This window comes from Molossus molossus, unplaced genomic scaffold, assembly GCF_014108415.1.
Source record: "Molossus molossus isolate mMolMol1 unplaced genomic scaffold, mMolMol1.p scaffold_m16_p_6, whole genome shotgun sequence".
In the NCBI taxonomy this organism is placed as follows: Eukaryota; Metazoa; Chordata; class Mammalia; order Chiroptera; family Molossidae; genus Molossus; species Molossus molossus.
In genome coordinates, this window is record NW_023425399.1 from 85,845,894 (window position 1) to 85,869,015 (window position 23,122).

General features: G+C 35.3%; 1 protein-coding gene across 15 annotated transcripts in view; it reads right to left on the bottom strand.

Moving 5' to 3' along the window:
• The window catches only part of NOL4 (nucleolar protein 4), a 365,006-nt gene that overhangs the window by 150,593 nt on the left and 191,291 nt on the right, over window positions 1–23,122 (bottom strand). For all 15 annotated transcript variants that reach the window (XM_036244377.1, XM_036244368.1, XM_036244369.1 and 12 more), the window contains one exon: window positions 15,234–15,514. In XM_036244377.1, the coding sequence (XP_036100270.1) occupies window positions 15,234–15,514 (281 nt within the window). The remainder of the gene's footprint in view (window positions 1–15,233; window positions 15,515–23,122) is intronic.

Genomic DNA, 23,122 nt, shown 5'->3' on the forward strand with positions numbered 1-23,122 from the left:
ATACTTTTGTACACCAATGTCACACCAATAAATTCAATTACAAAATAAATAAAATAAATAAAGAAGGAATAAAAAACAAAGGATGACAGACATATAAAATGTTCAAGCATGAGAAGACACTTGAGTCTTGATTATTCTTTAGGGAAAGATAACTCATCCCAGGAAATGGTCAGACAGTGTAGTCTTGCTCATTTAAGAAAAGGCAAGACCAGCCCCATCAGTGTGGCTCAGTTGGTTGAATGTAGTCCCAAGAGGTCACTGGTTCAATTTCCAGTCAGGGCACATGCCTGGGTTGCAGGCTCAATCCTCAGTGTGGTGGGGGAAGAGGTGTACTGGACACAGTTAATCAATGTTTCTCTCTCACTGATATTTCTCTCTCTCTCTACTTCTCCATTTCTCTCTGCAATTAATAAAAACTTTTTTTTTTTAAAGCAAGACAGGTGGAATGAGGAACTGGTAGGGGCAGTCCTCTTTCATTGTCATTGTAATCATGGGTATCAGACTCAGCATACACTATGAAATGCAAGAAGCATCCACCAAATGATAACTATGGATCTGGGGCCATAAGGAACCACCAGTATGGAAGATGTAGATTATGACTCAGATGAAGAGTGGGTAAGATTAATTACTTAGATTCACACGCCCACCTCCAACCAAGATAGCTATACATACATCCTATGGGAAAGGAAGAGAAGACACCTACACCACATTGTACATACATTTTACATATCAAAATTCTGTCCAAAGCAAAAGAAAAATACTACTTTGAAAACCCCTACACTATATACACCATGTGGATAATGGCACCAAGTCCAGTTTAAAAAATTCCATCAGAATGATTTAAAGTAGATGTTTAAAATCAATTGCAAACATCATCCTGTGTCAAGTCCTAAAACATAGACTGATTATTGACATTAAAGGGATTTGCTGTTATTCACCATTGCATCTTAGTGAAACAAAAGATAGCATCTGTTAATACTTATGAACCAGCTGGGTAGGAAAAATACTAGAAATTCATAACAGTATCTTTAAACAAGACAATGAAGATAGTTTGCAAAAAGCCAAACCAATATAGAAATAACTTTACAGTATCTATTAATAGGGCTTTAAATAGTTTATATATGGCATCATACAAAAAGGATGTGTTTTCATAAATAGTGCCTGGGCCAGCAAAGAGCTACTAGGAATATTCACTTAACCTTATTATAATATTATTTTCTGTAGAGACACAGATAGTAAATAGCATTTTATGTTCAGCGTATTTCAATGGTTGAAGCCAGGTTTTTCTAAAACCCAAAGCAAATTCCCCCGGGAACCACTAAGTATAATAATTAATAATTAATAAGTTAATATTAGTAAAGTTATTAGAACAATTCCTGGCATATAGAAGCACCATCGAAGTATCTGATAAAACAAAATAGGTACAATGGCTATTATGTTAGGGGTACTTCTTTATCAACACCTCACTGTAGCTGTGGCATGATTTTCATGTACAATATGTCATGTACAATGTCCAATAAGTTAAGCACAACCCTTTAGCCTCTTTTTTCCCAATCACAGTAACATAGAAGAATGTAAATAAGTTAATTATTTCATTTACCAAATATTTATTGAGCAATTATTATGTTCCAACTACTATTCTGAGGACTGGCGATATAGTTACCACGTAAACACAGGATCCTACTCTTGTGGGAGACTATCGTCAACTAGGGAAGGAATATCATCAGGTGAAAATTAACCAGGATACTTTCAGACATTGATATGTATCATGAAAGTCAATCCAGGTCAATGGCTCCTTTCATTGTTCCTTCTTCCCATCTTTCAGAATGATCCATCACCTTTCTTGTACTCTGGGACAGGTGCTTTGTGTTTCCTGGCTTGGGTTTGTTGGCTGGCAGCTTCCTGTTAGGCATCCTGTTAACACTCTGCAGATGACCCTTACACCTTTCCTCCCTAATCTTTCTCCTCACTGTTGGCCTCACATTTCCACCTGCCAGCCAGGCATACCTAACTGACCCTCTTGTTCTGAAACTCCATAATCTCAAAACAGTTTGTCACTGCTCCTGCTCTGACAAAGTCCCTTGAATCTGTCGCGTTGAAAAGTTCTCTCTACCTCCTGTCTCTAGCATCCTCAAACCATTCCATGCAGGGCTGAGACATCTATGCTCCTGATCACAGCATCACTCTCCTGCCCAGATGCTTGCACAGTTGCCTACAACCAGGGACACAAATACAGTAGCACATCAGAACTGAAGCTCACAAAAATCACCCAACTCACTTTTATGCACCCCTTAGTCCATCCAAACTCATTTGCTCCCAGGTCATTTTGGTGCCTTCCTACTTTTGTGACTTTGTTCTTTGTCTTTTCACCTCCTCAAACTTTTCTCATCATATTTATCTTTTTGCTTTGAGTCCTCCATGAAAACTCCTTCAATTCCCTACTTTGTATTTTCACAGAACCTTTTACACATTCATATATGTGTCTGTGTGTGTGCGTATGTATATATAATATGTTTTTATTGTTTTTTAAGAGAGAGAGAAACATTAATGTGAGAGAGAACCATCAATCAGCTGTCTCCCGCACACCCCCTAAGGGGGATCGAGCCTGCAACCTGGGCATGTGCTCTGACCAGGAATTGAGCTGGGACCCCTCAGTCCATGGGATGATGCTCAATCCACTAAGCCACACCGGCATGGCTACACATTCATATATTTTTTAACTTTAATTTTTGATTATGTGGTAGCTCCTTCAGAAACAATTCTATAGCCCCCACAGTCCCTGGTAGGGCACCCTATCTGCATAAGAACTGAGGAATATTTGATGACTTGAACTATTCTGACCCAGAGATGTTTTCCCCAAATAATATTAGTTTTATTGAATTATTTCAGCATTATAGAGACATCTCCGATGAAAAGGCTAACATCAGGAATAATATTTTAGCTAATAAAAATGTAGAAATAAACACCTCAGGTTAATTTTGGTTTTTAAAAATTTGTCATAAGCAGGGCAGTGAAAACACTCTGTATTATCATAATGATGAAACATGTCATTATACATTTGTCCAAATCCATAGAATATACAATCCTGGGGCAAACTATGGATTTTAGGTAATTATGGTGTATCAATATAGGTTCATCAATTGTAACAAATGCACTAGTCTGGTGGGGGTGTCAGTAATGGGGGAGGCTATGCATGCATGGGGCAGGGGGAAATGGGAACTCTCTATACCGCCCCCTTACCTCTGCTGTAAACTTAAAACTGCTCCAAAAAAATTAAGTTTTAAAAAATTTAGTCTTAAGCATCAAATTAAATCAATAAAAAAACCCTTAATTTTCTTCATATTAAGTTTGCACATTTGAGAATCGCAACAAAGCCTTCATAAACCCCCAAATATCTCCTTTACCAGCCTGCTATGATGTTATCCTCCTCAATACCATATTGAAAATTCATTTTATTTTAGTCACTGAGCTTTTGTTTTTAATTAAAATATATTTGGTACATAATATTGTGCAAACTTAAGGTGTATGAGATGTTAATTTTATATAATTATATACTGTAATATGTTTGCTATTGTAGTGATGATTAACACCTCCATAATATCACATAATTATCATTTCTTTTTAGTGGTTAGGATAATTAAGATATAGTCTATTAGCAAATTTGATGATTATAATACAATATTGTTGTCTATATTCACTATTACTAGGACTTATTTACTACTCGTTGCAAGTTTGTACCCTTAAACAACATCTGTCCTATCTCCCTAACCCCCATTCCCGGCTAACCGTCATTTTGCTCTCTGATTTTATGAGACAGTGTTTGTCTTCATCTGTCTAACTTATGTCACTTAGCATAATGTTCTCATGGTCCATCCATGTTCTTGTAAATGGCAAGAAGTCTTTTCTCGTGGCTGAATAATATTCCATTGTATGTGTATGTGTATATATAGTATTGTATTTATCCATTCCTCCATTGATAAACACTTAGGTTGTTTCCATATCTTGGCTATTGTAAATAATGTGGCAATAAACATGAGAGTACATATACCTCTTTGATATCCTATTTTCATATCCTTGGACTATATGCCCAAAAGTGGAATTGCAGAATCACATAGTTCTATTTTTAATTTTTTGAGAAATCTCCATATTGTTTCCGTAGGGGCTGAACCAATTTAGATTCCTACTTACAGTGTACAAGGGTTCCCTTTTATACACATACCTGCCAACACTTACCTTGTGTTGTCTTGATGCTAGGCATTCTAACAGGTGTGAAGTGATATATATATATCATTATGGTTTTGATTTTTACTTGATTATTACTAATTTTGAGTATTTTTTAATGTATCTGTTGGTCTTTAGATTATAGTTCATCTGCTCTCTTTAAAATTAAATTATGTGTTGTTCTTATTGAGGTGTTCAAGCTCTTTATATATTTTGGATAACTACCCTTTATCCAATATATGACTTGTAAAATTTTCCTCTCATTTTGTAGATAGACTTTTCATTTTGATAGTTTCTTTTGCTGTGCAGAAGCTTTTAAGCTTCATGTAGTCTCTTTTGTTGATTATTGCTTCTGTTGTTTGTGTTTTGGGTGTCATATTCAATTGAGTCACTGTTTATGGTAAAATTTTCAACGGAGAATCTCTGACCCAGAGAAATAAGACTATATATATATATATATATATATATATATATATATATATTAATTGGAATAGGACATAATCATATTCCAAATTAAGGTCAGAATTAAATGCATAGTGGAGAGTTTGGGGAAGCCACACAATGTGAGGAAACTGCTGGTATGAGAAAATGGTGGGATAAGATCAAAAATTCCCACATTGCTGCATGTACTTTCCTTTAGAGATATGTTATAGGGAGCAAGATTCATGCATCTAAACCACTTTAGTGCATAACCACACAATCTACCACCCATATAATCTACCTGTCTTGCCACACTGTCCTCATGAATCTTTCCCTCTAGAAATTCAGAAAAGATTCTCCCCCACCCCCGCCCGGCCGAGGTGATCAAGATAGGTGTTATAAAGGAAGTGACATTTGTATTGGACAGATTCCAACAGGGTCAGCAAAGATTTTAACAAGCAGAAATTGCAAGGTATCCTAGGATTTATGTCTATGAGTACATTTTATACATTCACAGAAATAGGTCCCAGAGTAAATGCCTATAAAATGCCTCTGGGAATGTGTTACATACTCCAGATTAATGGAAAATAGGTGTAAATAAAAGAAAATAAGAAGGAAAAAGGGACAAAAGGAGGAAGAAAAGGAAAGTAGTATTTAGTGGTTGAAATAAATCAATATGCTTCTCCAAATTGCCAATCTCAGTAAGTAATTTGTAGGCTATTAAAAATAAATATTTATAAACTGAGAACAATTTTTCAGGATTCAGCTAAGTCCCAAATTCTGGAGCCAATAATTACCAACACAGCAAGATTTATGAATTAAGAGCAATTTGCAATATTCAGCTAAGTCCCAAATTCTGGAGGCCAATAACAAACACCAGCACAGCAATTCCATTTATTATGCATTTATGTGAAAAATGCACACAGTCTTATTTAATCTTCATAATGTCCTATAGGTTAAGTAGTATTATCCCTATTTTGTTAATGAAGTATTCAGGCTTAAAAGTTGGACTTGATCAAAGTCACAGAACTAATAAACGTGGCTTACTGGTCAGGGAATAACTATGAGCCATAAAATAGCAGCTGGGGGTCTCAGCATCAAGTTGAATTTGCCACTGCTCATTTTCAAACTCTACCCTAAGATCTTAACTTATATAGTAGAGGTTCAAATAATGGCTAAATGATTTGGAATTTAAATCCAAATTCTAGAAATTCCTACTGTAGTCATATTCATAATATCTTTGGGTCTTAGTTTTTCCATTTGAAAAATGAGAATAATAACTGAGCCTAATTTTATTGGGTTATTATAAAGATTACATAAGTTAGTTCTTAGAATAGTGCCTGGCAACAAATCTTACCTTTTATTGCCTTTCATTATCTCTTGGGATCAAGTTTATGACCTAATTTTTTTTCACCCCATCATCCAAGATTTCTCTTTGACCCCAACCACAGTTAACCTCAAGATCTCCATTTCAAAAATATATTTTAAAAATGCTGATAGTAAGGCCATAGATGACTGCTTTTAGGAATATACATTAAGACTCATCCACCTGGCCAGTGTGGGTCAGTGGATTGAGTGTCATCCCGTGGACTGAGAGGTTCAGGTTCGATTTCTAGTCAGGGCACATGCGGGGGTTGTGGGCTCGATCCCCAGTAGGAGGTGTGCAGGAGGCAGCGATCGATGTATCTTTCTCCCATCAATGTTTCTATCTCTCTCTCCCTTCCTCTCTGTCTAAAATAAAAATAAAAACATAATTTAAAAAAGACATCAAATATTTAATATTAATAAAAATAATACAAACTATTATCATATTAAGACAAATTAGAATATATAGGTACCTGTCTGGTATTTTTCTTCTTCCACTCTTTTCCAAAATTTGGGTCAAAAGTAATGTGTTTCAATAAGTCTTGCTGATACCAATTATTTGAGCAAAACAAATATTGGTATAAGAAGTACTGATGCAAATATGTGCCATTTGTCACTAATTGTGCTGGATCTCTGCCTCTCTAAATAGCTTGCCTGTATTAGTCACCATATATGGCCCATAGAAATGACTAGTACACAGCATCAGCTAGTGTGGGTATAGTGAAAAGCACATGAGCTACATAGAGTAAGACCTAGGTTCCATACCAGTTTCTATTACTAAACAACTTGTTTAACGTCAGCTAAATGACATAATCCTTGGGAATTTTTGTTTTTACATTTAAATGAGGCTGGTAATTACACCTGTTCTCCTTACCACACTGAGTTGGTTTGAGTTCAAAATATGAAAGCACTATTCAAATGTTCATTATTAGTACAGTTGACATGGCATCCCAGTATCAGAACAGATATATCCTGTATCCTGTGGCTATTAAATTTCCTTCACACCCTCCATCACTTACCTACTCCCAATTCTGCCCATTTAACACTCTAAAATTTCTTAAAACCATGCTCTGCTTTCCATCCTTACTACCACCTCACTAAGGCAGGGCCTCATCCTCTGTCAGTAGCCCTCTAACGCCACTTAAAGCCATCTTGTATCAAAGATGCCACAATGCCACAATGATGGGCCCCCAAACACAATCTGACCATGCTATTTTCCTCTCCTACATCGGAAAGTTTATCCCTGTCAACTATAGAGTTCACATTTTATTTTTATTTTTATTTTTTTGCACAGATAGAGTGGGAGGGAGAGAGAGGAAGAGAGAGAGAGAGGAAAACATCGATGTGAAAGGGACACATCGAGTGGCTGCCACCCGCACGACCAACCAGGGCCGGGGACAAACTGCAACCGAGGTACATGCCCTTAGCGGGAACCGAACCCGGGTCTCTCCGGACCGCAGGCTGACACTCTAACCGCTGAGCCAAACCGGCCAGGGCGAGTTCACATTTTAAAAAGGCATGTATTCATAGCCTACCCTAGTCCGACACCCTGAACTACCTTTCCAGACTTATTCTCACCATTTCCATCATCAACATTTATAGGCTTTATATTAATGCTCTGTTTATTAAGAATTCCCTACTACCTTTGCCAAGTTGCTATCTCTTACTTAACTATTAAGAATTAAATTGGGCCCTTGCCAGTTTGGCTCAGAGGTTGGAGCCTTGGCTTGAGGTCCAGAGAGACCCAGGTTCGATTCCTGCTAAGGGCACGTACCTCGGTTGTAATCTGGTTGTAATCTCGGTTGTGTGGGTAGCAGCCACTCAATGTGTCTCTCTCACATCGATCTTTCTCTCTCTCTCTTCTTCCCGATTCTCTCTCAAAATCACTGAATAAAAACAAAAATTAAATCAGGAACTCTCCAAGGCATGATTAGTAGGCCTAGAAGGCACTCTCACATACAAATTAATTTCCATATTATAATACATTTATTTACTTGTGTATCTATCTTTCTGACCAAAATACATAAGTTCATAATGACAGAGACCTTTTCCTCCCCTTTGTTCTAGCACCCAGGATAGTACCTAGCACACATTAGGCACATTTGTTGAATATATATTGTTGTTTCTATCCTGAAAAAGGTCTGAGCCAAACTTTCTATATAACACCAAAAACCTAGGCATTGAAAATCATCAAATTGAAACAATAATAAGCTGCAATAACCACATAACAAAGATCAACATAATACTATTCCAAGAGTGAATCCATCTATCTTGTTTTAAAAGGCAATCTCATTACACCTAAATATTTCAAAGAGGTATTCTAAAAAATGTGCTTCCATTCATCATATCTACATAAAATTATGTAGCAATTATTAATGGTAATTATGATAAATATTTTACATACTTTAATTTGAATGGTAATATCCATTTTGGTAAAATTTTAAAGGCAAGATTAATTGACTATATGTCTCATGGACTGCATTAGGAAAAAAATATTGTTTAAATAAAGTGAAGATTGAAGGGTCTTGGGAACTAAGCCAAAAACCAAATCTGCAGTAACCACAGTGACACATTAACCCTCAAACATTAATCACCCTCCCACCACAGTTATCACTTAAACATTATTCTTTTGGGAGACTAATTCAGAATATTTTACTATATTAAGTAAAATAAAGCTGGAACACACACACAAACAGATAACTAAAAAAACAATAATAATACCTTGTTCTATTTTAAAGTTATATATTTCCCTCCATTAGTGTTCTAGTTTTATTTTTATTCTCTCTTATTAATAATTTTAAACATCTTTACACCTTAGCCTTTCTTTTTCTATTTTATTCATTTATTTTATTTTTATTTATTATTTTTTTATCCTCACTCAAGGACATTTTTCCATATTTTGTTCAGCTAGAGTGGGAGGGAAGAGAGTGAGAAACATTGAGGTGAAAGGGACACATCGAGTGGTTGCCACCCACACAACCCAACCAGGGCTAAATGCAACCGGGGTACGTGCCCTTAGCGGGAACCAAACCCGGGTCCCTCTGGACTGCAGGCCAATGCTCTAACCGCTGAGCCAAACCAGCACAGGCAGCCTTTCTTTTTCTATATAATTAGTCCCTGAACACTTCCTCATGAATCTTATTTTCTGTTTTATCAACATTTCTACTTTTTTTCTGAGCTCTGATGTTACTAGTTGTCCTTTAAAAACATGGCCATCTGCAAGTAGAAAATAACTATCACGTAAACTCTTTCAATGCAAAATATTTATTATTTAGATTGGTTAATATGATTCCCTGCTAGTCTAGTGAGTTAATTTGCATAGTAATAAGCAATCAGTCAAAGGCATAGTCCAGCAGAGCTATTTTTTTTTTTTTAATAATTTCTATTCACTGTTTAGTTTTTTAAATGCTTTATAATCAGTCTTGTTTGCTACTACTCATAAAAAAATTGTAACATAAATCAGTATCAAACTTACAGGAATCTAAGTTTCTCAGAGATACTCTATAATTAAGCTTTTATATTCCTCCAAGGTAGAATGGAGACTAGCCTGAAAATACTGGAAGTTGATAGTAGTGTCACTTTATAAATCTGCACAGAAATGATGGAACAATTCTAAGAATGACAAAAGGTAGCAATGACTGAACAGATTAAGTATTAAACCTTTACTATAAAGTTTACCCGATAGCCTTGGGGTAAGACAAAAAAGCCAGGAACACTAGAGAACTCTGCATATGGATTCAGACTGCAAGAAGAATCCTTAAAAAAAATATTCCAGACATTGTCTTCTTCACAAATGAAATGATTCAGGTTTCCTACCTAGCCTCTACAACTATCTCCAATTCAATTTCCCACTAACACTGTTAATTTTTCATCTGCCGTGTGTTTTGAATCCAACTCTTAGCATTAACCTTCCTCACCATTGTCCAAGTTAACACCCAGTCACTTCACCTAAGGATTACTCCATTTTACACTTATAACAGTTTTGAAATGCTCTACACTTTTGCTTCTAAAATATCCCCTTTTCTTATCTGGGTGCTTCATTTTCCCTTTCGGTTCTTTTTTCTCCACAAACTCCTTTTATGCCACTTGCTCCTGATGGGCTGGTATTCTGCAGGATGATATATTTTGACTCTTCTCTCCTCAGTCTTTGCTCTTTTGAGCTGATCTGATCAACCACATCAGATTCAGGCAGCCTTAAAATCTTTCAAATGTCTCTCTCCAACAGGGTGATTTTTTGGATCTGACACGCATGTTCCCCAAAGCCTATTAAACATACCCATTGAGTACTGCATAGGCACTATAAACTTCACATGTCAAAAACTGCTTCTTCAAATGTTTCTCATTATGAACCATGGTACATAAAATCACCATGCACTCAGGCAACCAGCCCAAAATCCTGGAGTCATTCTAGAATGTTCTCTGCTTCACTTCCTATATTTAATATAACTTTATTTCTTTGAAATATGTGCCAGGTGCTAGACATACTATAGTAAAGCAAGGCAGGCATCATTGTTATACTTATAGAATTTACAACCTAGAGGGATGTATAGAAGTAAAGAGGTTATTCATGTTGTATTCTATATGAAAGACATTTCCAGGAGTTTGGCAATATACAACCTGTGGAACTCTATATGGTGGTCCTACAAATACAATTTCAAAAGAACAAAAGTAACATCTCTGCATTATTTTATTTCTGAATTGCCACAATAGCTCTCTAACCAGTTTTCTTTCTTTTTTTCCCCTAGTCGCTATGCTATTCATCCACTATAATATTGCCAGAAACATATTTGTAAAAATCCAAGTTGACCACAACGTTACCATGCTAAATTCTACTATCAAATGCAATGCAGAGTCCTTAAACTGGCCTACAAAGCCTTTGTTGATGGAGCCTCTTCATACTCCATTCCTCCATACACATCCTTTGCTTGGCCATGCTAAGCTCTTACACATCTCAATGCCAAGTGTGCTCTCTCATGGCTCTATGCCTTACAATATGCACTACCATAAATAATCCTCTTCATCTGAATAATTTCTCTTTGCCCTTCACATTCATCCCTGGCATCAATCTCTCTATAAAGACTTTCCTAAGAATCACTGTAGTCCATTGGGTGCCCCACATCTGTTCTCTCACTCCCCCCTGCCACACATGCCCATCATTTTACTGATGGAATTAGATTACAATCACAAGTTTGCCCCTCTTTCCTGCAGGACTATCAGTTTTTGAGGAGCAGGGGCCCTGCTTGGTTCATTTCTATATTTTTGCTTCCCGTAACAGTGCCTTCCATGCAGGAAACCCTCAGAAAATGTTTGGTGAATAGATTAATGGGTGGCAAATAGTCTAGCTTGCAAATATCAGGTTCTTCCTCAAATACCGTGTTATAAAGTTATACTTAGTTCCAAATGGACAGTGGTTCCCTACACAATGACATCAACTCATCTTCCCTGTCTGCATTCCAGGCCCTTCACAGTGTCTAACAGGAGACCCCCTTTGAAAAAAAATGGTAATCTTACATTTACTTCCTCTAGGAAGCCCTCTTTATTAACTCAATAGAAATAGTATTTTCTTACTTTGAATTCTCAATATTTTAACATTGGAATCTATATTTGCCTATACTTTCATTAAGAAACTCCTCTATGTATATGTACCTTCTTTACCAAAATTATTTATCAAAGAGCCTCATGAATAAAGACTTATCTCTTTGAGTTGCCTCTGCTGACTACTTCATTGGTGCAAGGGTGAAAGGTATTTAACAGATCCCTTTTGAAGGAATGAATAGAGTCCTTCTGGATTCTTCACCCAAGCAAATTCTCACAAGTTCAATTATTTTCTGTTTCATCTTACTTGATATCACAACATTGTCTATCAGAGCTGACCACACTCTCTTTCTTAAAAAGTGGACTCTACTTCATTTCCATACACTACACCTTTCTGATTTTTCTTCTGCCTTTCTGGCTACTCCCCAATTAGCTGTGGGAGTTGTTTTTCCTTTACCAAACCATCAACTTTTAGTTCTTCAGGAGAATCTCCTTCTCCCCAGGTCTATTTCTCATCTTATTCCTCACAAGCAGCCCAAACAATCTGTGTTTTTTTCTTTATAGCTCTATTTTAATAGATGTGCAAGAGTAACTTCATTCTGTTTAATAAAAATGAGAATGTATTTCAGTGAGCATAGTCCCTATACTAATGGTAAACAAGGGGATAAAGAAAAGAGCAAACCACTGGATAGTTTAAAAAAAATCAACAGGTAAATGGTATAAAAAGAACATTTTGTGATTATTTAAGTTTTATAAAGACAGGATAATGTGGCTGGCAGGAAAACTTAAGGGTTATTTTGTTCTGTAAAATGTGACACAGTGATTCAGATCCTGTTGGTGAATAAAAAATCATTTGTGTTTGTATGACTTGGCTTTAAACCACTGAAGAGAATACTTGTGCATTTACCAGTGCACAGTTACAGCAGCCTCCCTCAGGCAGAAGTGCTTAAGTGTCTGATAATGCCTAGCAACTTGCTTAGAAGAGGATGAAACAACACATTCTTAGGAAGTAAGAGGCTTTAAATACAGCCATTTTAGAAAGGATATTGCCTCGGCAAATTCAGAAATTAATCCAGATTAAGACATTTTGCTTTTAGGGGATCTATGTCCAAAAACCAGTTCTACAACTCTAACTTAAAGGAGGTGGGGAGTGGAGTCAACATGTATGCTCTATAAAAGTCCTCATGTATTCAAAAGTATATATACTGCAAAGTCACCAGCAGGTGTGACTAGTTGTAATATAAACTGAATTAAAAATAAATTGGGAATGGGGAAGACTGTAATTTATTCTAAGATAAAGAATCTAGATGTGAAGTGATACTTCATTGTGGTTTTAATTTGCATATCTCTGGTGATTAGTGGCTTTGAGCATCTTTTCATATGTTTATTGGCTATCTGTGTGTCCTCTTTAGAGAAGTGTCTTATTCAGGTCCTTTGCCCATTTTTTAATTGGATTGTTTGTCTTTTTGGTGTTGAGTTTCATAAATTCTTTATAAATTTTGGGTATTAACTCCGTATTAGATGTATCATTGGCAAATATATTCTCCCATTCAGTGGGTTGTCTTCTCATTTTGTTGGTTATTTCCTTTTGCATGCAAAATCTTTTTAGTTTAAAGTAGTCTATTTGTTTATTTATTTATTTTTGTTTCCTTAGCCCAAGGAGATATATCAAAATACACTACTATGAGAAATGTACAAGATTTTACTGCCTATGTTTTCTTCTAGGATTTTTGTGGTTTGGAGTCTAACACTGAAGTCTTTCATCCATTTGAGTTTATTCTTGAGTGTGGTGTAAGAAGGGGGTCTAGTTTCATTTTTCAATATGTATCAGTGCAACTTTCCTAACACCATTTACTGAATAAACTATATTTATCCCATTGTATGTTTTTGTCTCCTTTGTCACATAGTAATTGACCATAAAGGTGTGAGTCTTTTTCTGGGCTCTCTATTCTGTTCCATTAATCTGTATGTCTGTATGTCTGTTTTTATGCTAGTACCATGCTGTTTTGATTACTATGGCCTTGTAGTACAGTTTGACATCATGTAGCAGGATCCCTCCAACTTTATTTTTCTTTTTCAAGATTACTGTGGCTATTTGGGGTCTTTTGTGGTTCCACATAAATTTTTGGAATATTTGTTCTAGTTCTCTGAAATACACAATTGGTATCTTGATAGGAATTGTGTTCAATCTATAGATTGCTTTGGGTAGTATGAATATTTTAATAATGTTAATCACCTGTCAGGATGGCTATTATCAATAAATCAACAAATAAGTTTTGGTGAGGATGTAGAGAAAAGGGAACCCTCATACACTGTTGGTGGTAATGCAGATCGGTGCAGCCACTGTGGAAAGCAGTATGAAGTTACCTCAAAAAATTTAAAATGGAACTGCCTTACGACCCAGTGATTCTACTTCTGGGAATATCTCCAAAGAAGCCCAAAACCCCTATGTTCATTGCAGTGTTACTTATATAATAACCAGATTTTGAAGCAGCCTAAGTACCCATCAGTAGATGAGTAGATAAAAAAGCTGTGGTACATTTACACAATGGAATACTATTTGGCTATAAAAAAAGAAGGAATTCTTACCTTTTGCGACAGCATGGTTGGACCTGGAGAGCATTATGTTAAGTGAAATAAGCCAGTCAAAGACAAGTGCCATAAGATTTCACTTATATGTGGAATCTAATGAACAAAATAAACTAACAAAATGGAAATGAACTCATAGATACAGAAAACAGACTGACAGATGTCAGAGGGGAGGATGTAGGGAGAGCTGATTGAATAAGATAAAAAAGGGATTAAGCAAAAGAAAACCCAAACAAATTTCACAGACACAGACAACAATCTGGTGATTATCAGAGGGAAATGGTAGTGGAGAAGGTAGAAGAAAGTAAAGGAGAGATAAATTGTGATGGAAGGAGACTTGACTTGCGGTTGTGAACACACAAAACAATATATAGATGAAGTATTATAGAATTATACACTTGAAGCCTATATGATTTTATTAACCAATGTCGCCTCAATAAAATCAATAAATTTTTTTAATTAAACAAAAAAATAAAGAATCCAGAAATGTGGACATGTCTGAAACATGTTTTCTTTTTTTTGTATAACAGAGTTTATGATAAAATACTTGTTCAAGTACTTACTTAACTTGCATATTTCATCTAGAACACTGAGACATTTCTCCTATGTACGTGAAGTAAATTATTGACCAAAATCCTCAGGTCTCTAAAGCAAACTAGAGGCTTTAATTGAAATTTTATTGCTATATACACCTTTCTAATCTTGGAGAAACTAGATAGTGATTTTTTTATAGTTGGAAATTGTGTTCTGAGACCTTAACTTTCACCTCTGAGCTCAACAAACTCCCAGACACAGATCTATAAAGGATTATATAAATGAGAAACATTAAATCAAGAGATTCCATATATAAAAACACACCAACAGCTTTTCTTGGGAAATGATTCATTTTGCTCATTGTTATTCCTTAAATGTGTTGCTTATATTATATGGACACACAATATATGTTGTTTAAGTTTCTTGATAATATATTATTGGGATTTAAAATATTTTAGTTTTTTTTTTTTTCTTTTTACAACAATCTCCATCTCTTGTATAAGTATGTATTTCTTTGTGACCATCATGGCCACAGTAAAACTTCCCTGAATATTGTAATGTGACCTTACCTTGCTTCCATTTTCTCTTGCCTCTCGTTCCATCTTGAGGTCAGAAATTAGAAGATTCTTATATTTGTTTTTTCCATTACTGCTATGATCATCTATTCTGTATTCCGAAGTGAGCTGTGCTGAGAGGGGACTGTCACTCAGGTTCAGTGGCTGCTGGTCCTGCTCCAGCCCAGTTTTGCCATCACCATTGGAGTCCATCTCCCTGCTGTGCGTTCCCCCTGAAGCAACTGAACTTTGCCCCAGAGTGTCATTGCCATTAAAGCTCTCTGCAGCGGAATCATCTGTTGGAAGGAAAAAAATTATGTTTTGATGTTAATTATGTGCCATTCGGTTTCTACTTCAACTTAGTATTCTTTGAGCTCCTACTATGTGCATGGCATTGTGCTAATTTTACATATAATGTGTAATTTATCCTTAGGAATAAATTTGTAAAGTTCCACTGTTACTTTTAATACAGCAGGTACATTTAAGTACAAGAGCAAGTGAAGTAAAAGGAGAAAAAATAGAGAAAACAGTTTAATCTCAAAAAGTAAATTTAAACAAAGAGAATAAGATCATTGTCAATTATTTTGCAAATAGCTTTTGTTTTTCCAGTGAGAACATTCATATTTGGTAAAAACTCTCTGATAAAAGCATTGTCTTTCCTGCTAATGGGGTACACATTGGTTCAAGTTTGTGGGTGTTTAATATGCATCTACAAGACTAGAAAGGCTCATAAACTTTGTTCCAGCCATTACACTTCTGGGACTTTAGGCATAAGAAGTTTATAATCATTGTGTGTATTTCTGTGCAGGTAAAAAGACATTTAGGCCAGTGTTGTTTATAACAGCAAAACTTGATATGATTTACCAAAATAAGAAGACTTGATTAATACATGATGGAATGATTAGAATATTATGGAGTTATTCAACATTCCATTTTAAAGATATAGGAAAATGTTAGTCAAAGTTAAATGGAAAAATCTAGCTACAAAAGGACATGGCGAATATAATCTCAATTTTGTAAAAAGCAAACACATAAACACAGAGGGAAAAGACTGAAAAGATATGATCTCAAAATTTTAATATTTATTTCTTCTTAACTATACAGCACTGGATTTTCTAATATTCTTTATTATCTACAATATACATACTTTTTCAATAACAAAAGTAAGATAACTATAGAATTAAAGCAAAATTGGAAATAAGAGGTAAAAGAGTTAATAAAAACTTTTATGGCTTTAAAATTAATCAGCTTGTTTGGAAAAAGGATATTGATACTTTACTGAGAGCAAGAAACAGGTTTACATTAAAAAATCACATTCTATTTCTCTTAATTTCATCTTTTCATACATGATAAGATTTTGCTATTAATTTTAAAGGATTATGAAGGACAAAGATATTAAAATGTTTTCATTACTTAAAGGTTATTGATAAAACCATATAAATATGAGTAAGAGTAATAATATCCAATATTTGTGATATTTGTTTGATTTCTGAATATTTTCAAGTATGCTTTATTTTTGTAGGGTGCAATGAAATGTTTAATTCCTTATAATTGATTAAATTCATGGAAATAATTTTTAAAGTCTGAAGGAGTAATATAACTCTCCTGTTCATTCATTTATTCAACATTTATTGAGTGCCTACACTTGGCCTAAACGAGGTTAAATATTTGGTCTACAGAGATTCCACCTTCAGTCATTTCACAGATAATTAAAAGAGGCAGAACAATAAATGCGCAGCTAAGAGTCAGAGCAAAGAAAGGGCTATGTTAAAAAAAAAAAAAGTATAAAAACATCACAGAAATTTGCAAAAGGTAGTGACATATGACCAAATTCCAAAAGACCAGTAGGCCTTATTACCAGGTGAAAAAGTTGGAGGACAGAGTTTCCCACCTACAGATTAGCAGGTGCACAGTCACAGAGGGAAGAATATGCAGGGCTGAGCACAAAAGAGAAAGCAAAGAAAGTGAAACCTAGAAAGGGAGGAAGAGAGTGTGATGGGAAGTTCTGTGTAGAAGAGAGCTTGGATCGTAGTTTGAGAGTCAATAAAAACAACTTTAATTTATTGTGGAAAATGGTGTCAACAAAATTGTTTTAAAGATACTCATTAACTCTGATGAAGAGAATGGGATGAAGACAAAATAAAAATTGGGGGACCAGTTAAGAGATCTGTGAGTATCTAAGTCAGCACTGTTGAAAGCTCCAACTACAGCAGCAGCAGTGCAGAAAAAGATGGGGCTGGAAAAATCCTAATAATAGACCAAGGAGGGTTGCTGGTGGGGCAGACAAGGGTACAGGAGGCAGCCAGGTTATAGAAGACGTTTTCTAAAAGTATTTTTAGAAAATGTTAAAATGTGTTCAAAGCTTTTACTATTAAATTACTCTTTTATGTATCCATTCAAGAAAAGACTTCATGTGGAGACCAAACATACATAAGAGAATTTAGGAAACTGGCCATAAATAATATGAAATTGCACTTTCCATACCATTAGTTTGAGAAATCAACAACATCCTTTTAACAATGAAATACCTAAAGTTTTGAAGTAATTAGAGAAATATATATATACACATATATATGTAATTTGAAAAATTGTGCATATTTTTTATGCTATGTCAAATCCCTATACTGAAGTATTAAAGGTAACTTCAGGTTAAGTTATTCTTTTCCAAGAAAGTACAAAAGATACATAATGGATATATTTATGTCCAATTATTTAATTCATGGAGAAAAAAATGTGATTTAACATTTTTTACTTATATCCTTTAAAAAATACTAAACATTTCATGTAAGAAATTGTATCAATACAGTAAAAGAATAAATAACCCTAAAGAAATATTACATTTTAAAATAAAAATCTACATCAGCCTAAAACAAATCCAATACCCACTATAGTTAAAATTTAAACATGCTCTATTTAATCTGAAATCATCATACAGATTTACTAAATAGTATACCAGTTATTCATTTTTCAGGTAAGATAAACATTATCATTTATCAGGAGAGTCTTTAATAAAAGTCATGTATTTATAATGTTGGTACAAACAATAAATGAATAAAGGAGAAATAATTTTAGACAAAGTAGTTCACTTCAGATGTTACCAAGGTAACTAAATTGAAAAGCTTTACATATTTCATTCCTGAGTAAATCAGTATTTCTTATGAAGAACAAATGAATGATTTACTCATTTGTATCAAATATGTATTCACATATTTTATAATGCAAATAAAATGTCACATGCCACTGTTTTATAAATCAAAATTTAAAACAAACTTTTTGAAGTCTACGTTAGAAAAATGCAATGTAAAGAAGTGAGCAGACATTTAACTGAGGATAAATGAACCATTTTTCATTGTGTAGTTTGGGGTAATCATGTTAACGGTTTTTATTCTCTCTTAAAGAGACTTTTTCAGAATTAAAACCCACCAATCTCAGACTCCTCTTTATCATAACCAATTCACATCAGTTTATAGCTGTGAAGTGGAAATTTGTTTCCTTACCCATCCTGAGTGGCTGCTGGTATGTGGATACCAGGCTGTAGTGTTTAGATCTACAGGTATGGTCTTTAGGTTCACAGGCCCAGGGCGATGGTGCTTCTCCTAAGTTTTAGTCTGGGTACCACAGCATTTGAACCAAAGACTGTATGTATTTCATTCTAAAGGAAAAACAGCTCCCAGAGCTTTGAAAAATAAGAATGCCCAGAGTACCTAGCAACAGAGGAAACTGTGGAATGTGATGACAGGGAAGTGTGGAATCTGGTGACATCAGAAGGGCAGTTGGATGTTTGGGTGGCATTTATGCTGAGGTTTTGATGGGATAGATTTAGTGTTATGGGGAGGGCCATCCAAGTTAGCTCAGCTGTGGCTCTTGTCTATAAGGTGTAGGAACACGAACTGTAAGTGGCAGGTCATCATTGTCTTCCTTCTCTTTCCCTACGCCCCTTTCCCTTCCCCAATTAGTACACATCCTAGACATACTATTTGTTTAAATACTTTTTTTTTTTTTTTTGGTACATGCCTCTAGTGGGAACCAAACTCAGGACTCTGGTCTGCAGGCCAATGCTCCAACCACTGAGCCAAACCGGCCAGGGCTGTTTAAATACTTTTTGTGTGAAGTAGTTTCATCAGTACCAGACTCAATGGTTAGCTCTTGCTATAGAAAGAGAATTAACCTATAACAGTATGTATGATAAGTATGTAATTACATATGTCTGTATGTATGTCTGTATGTAATTATATATGTCTGTGTGTATGTGTGTATGTATGTATGTATGTATGTATGCATGTATGTATCTACCTATGCCCCTACCTAATAATATGTGAGAAATGTGCTTAGGATCTCCCAAAGCACCTGACCTACTTTCTTATTCAGCTACTTTCAGTAGCTCTTTATTATGGCCTTCAGGCCAAGTGCCTTGGGCAAAGTAAATAGGAAAAAATATATACTATTCTCATTTTAAGACTGGTACTTGGAAATTTAGTCCTAAAATCCAGGTCAGATGCTTACAGAGTCCAGAAGCTTTCTATCGTTTTGCCCAAATACACCACAGTCTTCTAGCTCTAGTCCTTTGATGCCTCCTCAGAAAACTTCCCTTTCATATCTCACCATAAAACTAACTTTTAAAACCAAAATATAACCTTGCTCCAGAAGATTAGTACCTTCATATCTCAAAAAGTGAAAAAAATTTTAAATTCTTCAAAATCTATTTGCATAGTAGAGTTTAGGTGCAATTCTCTTTATGACTCCTGTTGTCTGTCCTCAGTCTTCACTCAGCTCTAGGGTCCCTAGTAACAAAATGTAAACTTCTCCACTACTAGACTACACTGTACATCTTACACCAGAGCTCCCTCCACTCTACCACACCAAGCAAGCAATCTAGTGTAGACTGATCCTTCCTCCCCAGCAACGCCATAGCCCTAGTCCTCCTGAGCCCAACTCCCTGACTCATTCCTGCCTTTATCATCCTTTTGCCTATCTAGAAATTCCTTCCACATTATTTTCGTCTCTTCTCTTCAAATCCTTCTGATAAGCTTTTCTTTCTTTGAATTGCTTTTTTATTTATCCTCTATAATATAATACTTAAAACTTAAGTAAACACCTGTTCTGTTTCATTTTTCATTTTTTTATATGCAAAAACTTCAACTGTTGACTACAAAAGTCCTGGATTTCCAATCCTCAATACCACAAAAACCTTTATAAAAATAAAGAATAAAAAACACACAATATTTTGCCCAGTCTGTGTGGTTCAGTGGTTGAGCATCGACCCATGTACCAAGAGGTCACCAATTTGATTCCCGGTCAGGGCACATGCCCAGGTTTTGGGACCCATCTCCAGGGAGGCATGCAGGAGGTGGCCAGTGGATGTTCTCTCTCATCAGTGTTCCCATCTCCCTCTCCCTTCCTCTCTCTCTAAAATAAATAAAGAATTTTTTTAAAAAAAAAAAAAACAATATTTTATTTTTGTTTATATAATCAAAATACTATCCAGGTTATATATTTATTAATGTTGTCTTAAACATGTACAAAAACATGATGTTAATTTTGAAGTCAAAACACTTAATGCTAAGTTTACTAATGTAAATAAATACATACACACATACAGTGATACCTCGGTTCTCGAACGCCTCGAATTTCGACCAAATCGGTATTCGACCAGGAGATTCGAGAAACTTTTGTCTTGGAATCCGAACAAATATTTGGAACTCGAACTTCCGAGATGAGCCGAGTTGAGCCGAATGGCGTTCATTCGGCCCAGCGCGCCTTGCTTGCGTCATCAGTGTGAGTGCAGAGAGAGTCACGCTTTGTGGAGAGAGTCACGCTTTACACTGAATTTAACCCTTAGACATACTGTACACTTTTATTTCTTGTTGAGACTTATGTTTTTCTACATATTATATACAAATTAGGCCAGTAAATAGGCATTTTCTGGGGCTTGGAACGAATTAATCCAGTTTCCATTATTTCCTATTGGGTTTCATTGCTTCAGTTCTCGAACAATTTGGTTCTTGACCGTCCTCCTGGAACGAATTATGTTCGAGAACCGAGGTATCACTGTATATATACAAAAATATATATATATGTATGTATATGATTACTGCTAAAAGACTAAAGGACACTGATTTTAAAATGGTAAAACTGATAGTTCAGGTAAGAAAGTAACAAGGAGATTCAGTTTTCTACTAAATTAATTCTATAGGCAGTGTTACCCTTTTTTCGGTAGCTCCTAATTCAGCCTTTGTCATTAGAAGAGTGGGCTCTAATTTAAGGAGCAGTAAGAGAAGGCACAGAGATAAGCTGGATGTTTCAAAGCATATAACTAAAGCTCAGCACAATAGTTAAATCAAAATATTTCTGAGCTATCAATACGGAGGCAATGAATATTCTATGTTATCTTGTTTTAAAATGTCAAGCAAGTACCTATTTTGTGCTAGACACCCTTCTTGGCACTGAGAGTCAAGACTCTATATGGGATTTGTTCATAAGTTAGACTATAATAAAATAATTACAATGCAAGGTAGAAAAGAGTATCTAACCCATGAAACTTTCATATAAGGCAATAAATAAACAAGGTTCTTCACTGAAAGAAAAGTCACCAATAATCACTAGGAATTAGGGAAGGCTTTTTAAAAGAAGTGCAATTTGAGAAGGAGAGAGATATGTAGGTGCATGGTGGTGATTGTGGGGGGTTTTCTAGGTCAGGAGAAAAAATAAGAAAAAGCACCATGATCAGGAAAAAGCTGGAAGAGGACAGGGAACTGAGTACACACTCCATACTAAGGCAGAGAATTGTATATTTTAGAGAGTTGTGGATATTTTACTGCATATTTCTTCTTCTATATCACTTATAAAATTGTTGTCCCAGGGCAGGTACTTGGAGAAGCCCACTGATTCTGTGAGTCTAGTCTGAGAAAGATCTACCTCTGTTCCAACCCTGGAGCCACTGTCAACTGACCTATAACAAACTTTTCTCCAAGCTCTGAGATGACTCATTATTTAAATGGCCATTAGGCCCGGCAGGTGTGACTCAGTGGTTGAGCATTGACCCATGCACCATCAGGTCACCGGTTTGATTCTAGGTCAGGGTACATGCCCAGGTTGTGGGCCTGATCCCCAGGTAGGGTGGGGGGCATGCACTAGGCAGCCAATCGATGTTCTCTCTCATCAATGTTTCTATCTCTCTCTCCCTTGCTCTCTCTCTCAAATCAATAAAGAAAAAATTTAAATAAAATAAAATGGCCATTAATACAACTTATCAATAGTTTCTCAATTGCCTAAAAAATTATAAACTATTATTTTCATGCTTACTCATTAGTTTTTTGAAGGCTTCAAAGAATCAGATGTTTTATAGACAGTGATACACATGAACAGTTTTTGCAATTTTACTATGAAATGAAAATACCCATGATTTTTTTTTCGGATAAAATCACATTACTGTGAATACCACTGTTTTACTGCCTTTATTCATAATATAATAAAATGTTAAATTTTAGTTAGAGGTAAGTGAAAATATATATTTGGGGAATATGTACATATATTTGAACCTCTTGATTTATCCATAGACTCCAAGATAAGTGGTTTTGAACTAGATGACATGCTATTTTTTTATTTATCTAAAATGGTACATAATCATATCTGTTACAGATTTTCAAATACCTACTCCAACCCTGATATACTAGATTTCAGTAGGAGATTGTTTAGTCCTTTTTCTCACCTTACAATACCTTATCATCTATGACTCTAAAAATCCATGTTTTATGTACCAGTTAGACTGTGTGTCCACAAGGTATGTATTTTACATGTGTCTTTGTGCCCCTCCAGAGAAACCAGTTTAGTGCTTTACACAAAGCTGACATGATAGATATATGTCTGTCTGTCATCTCTCTAAAAATAGATTAATTGATTGGTGA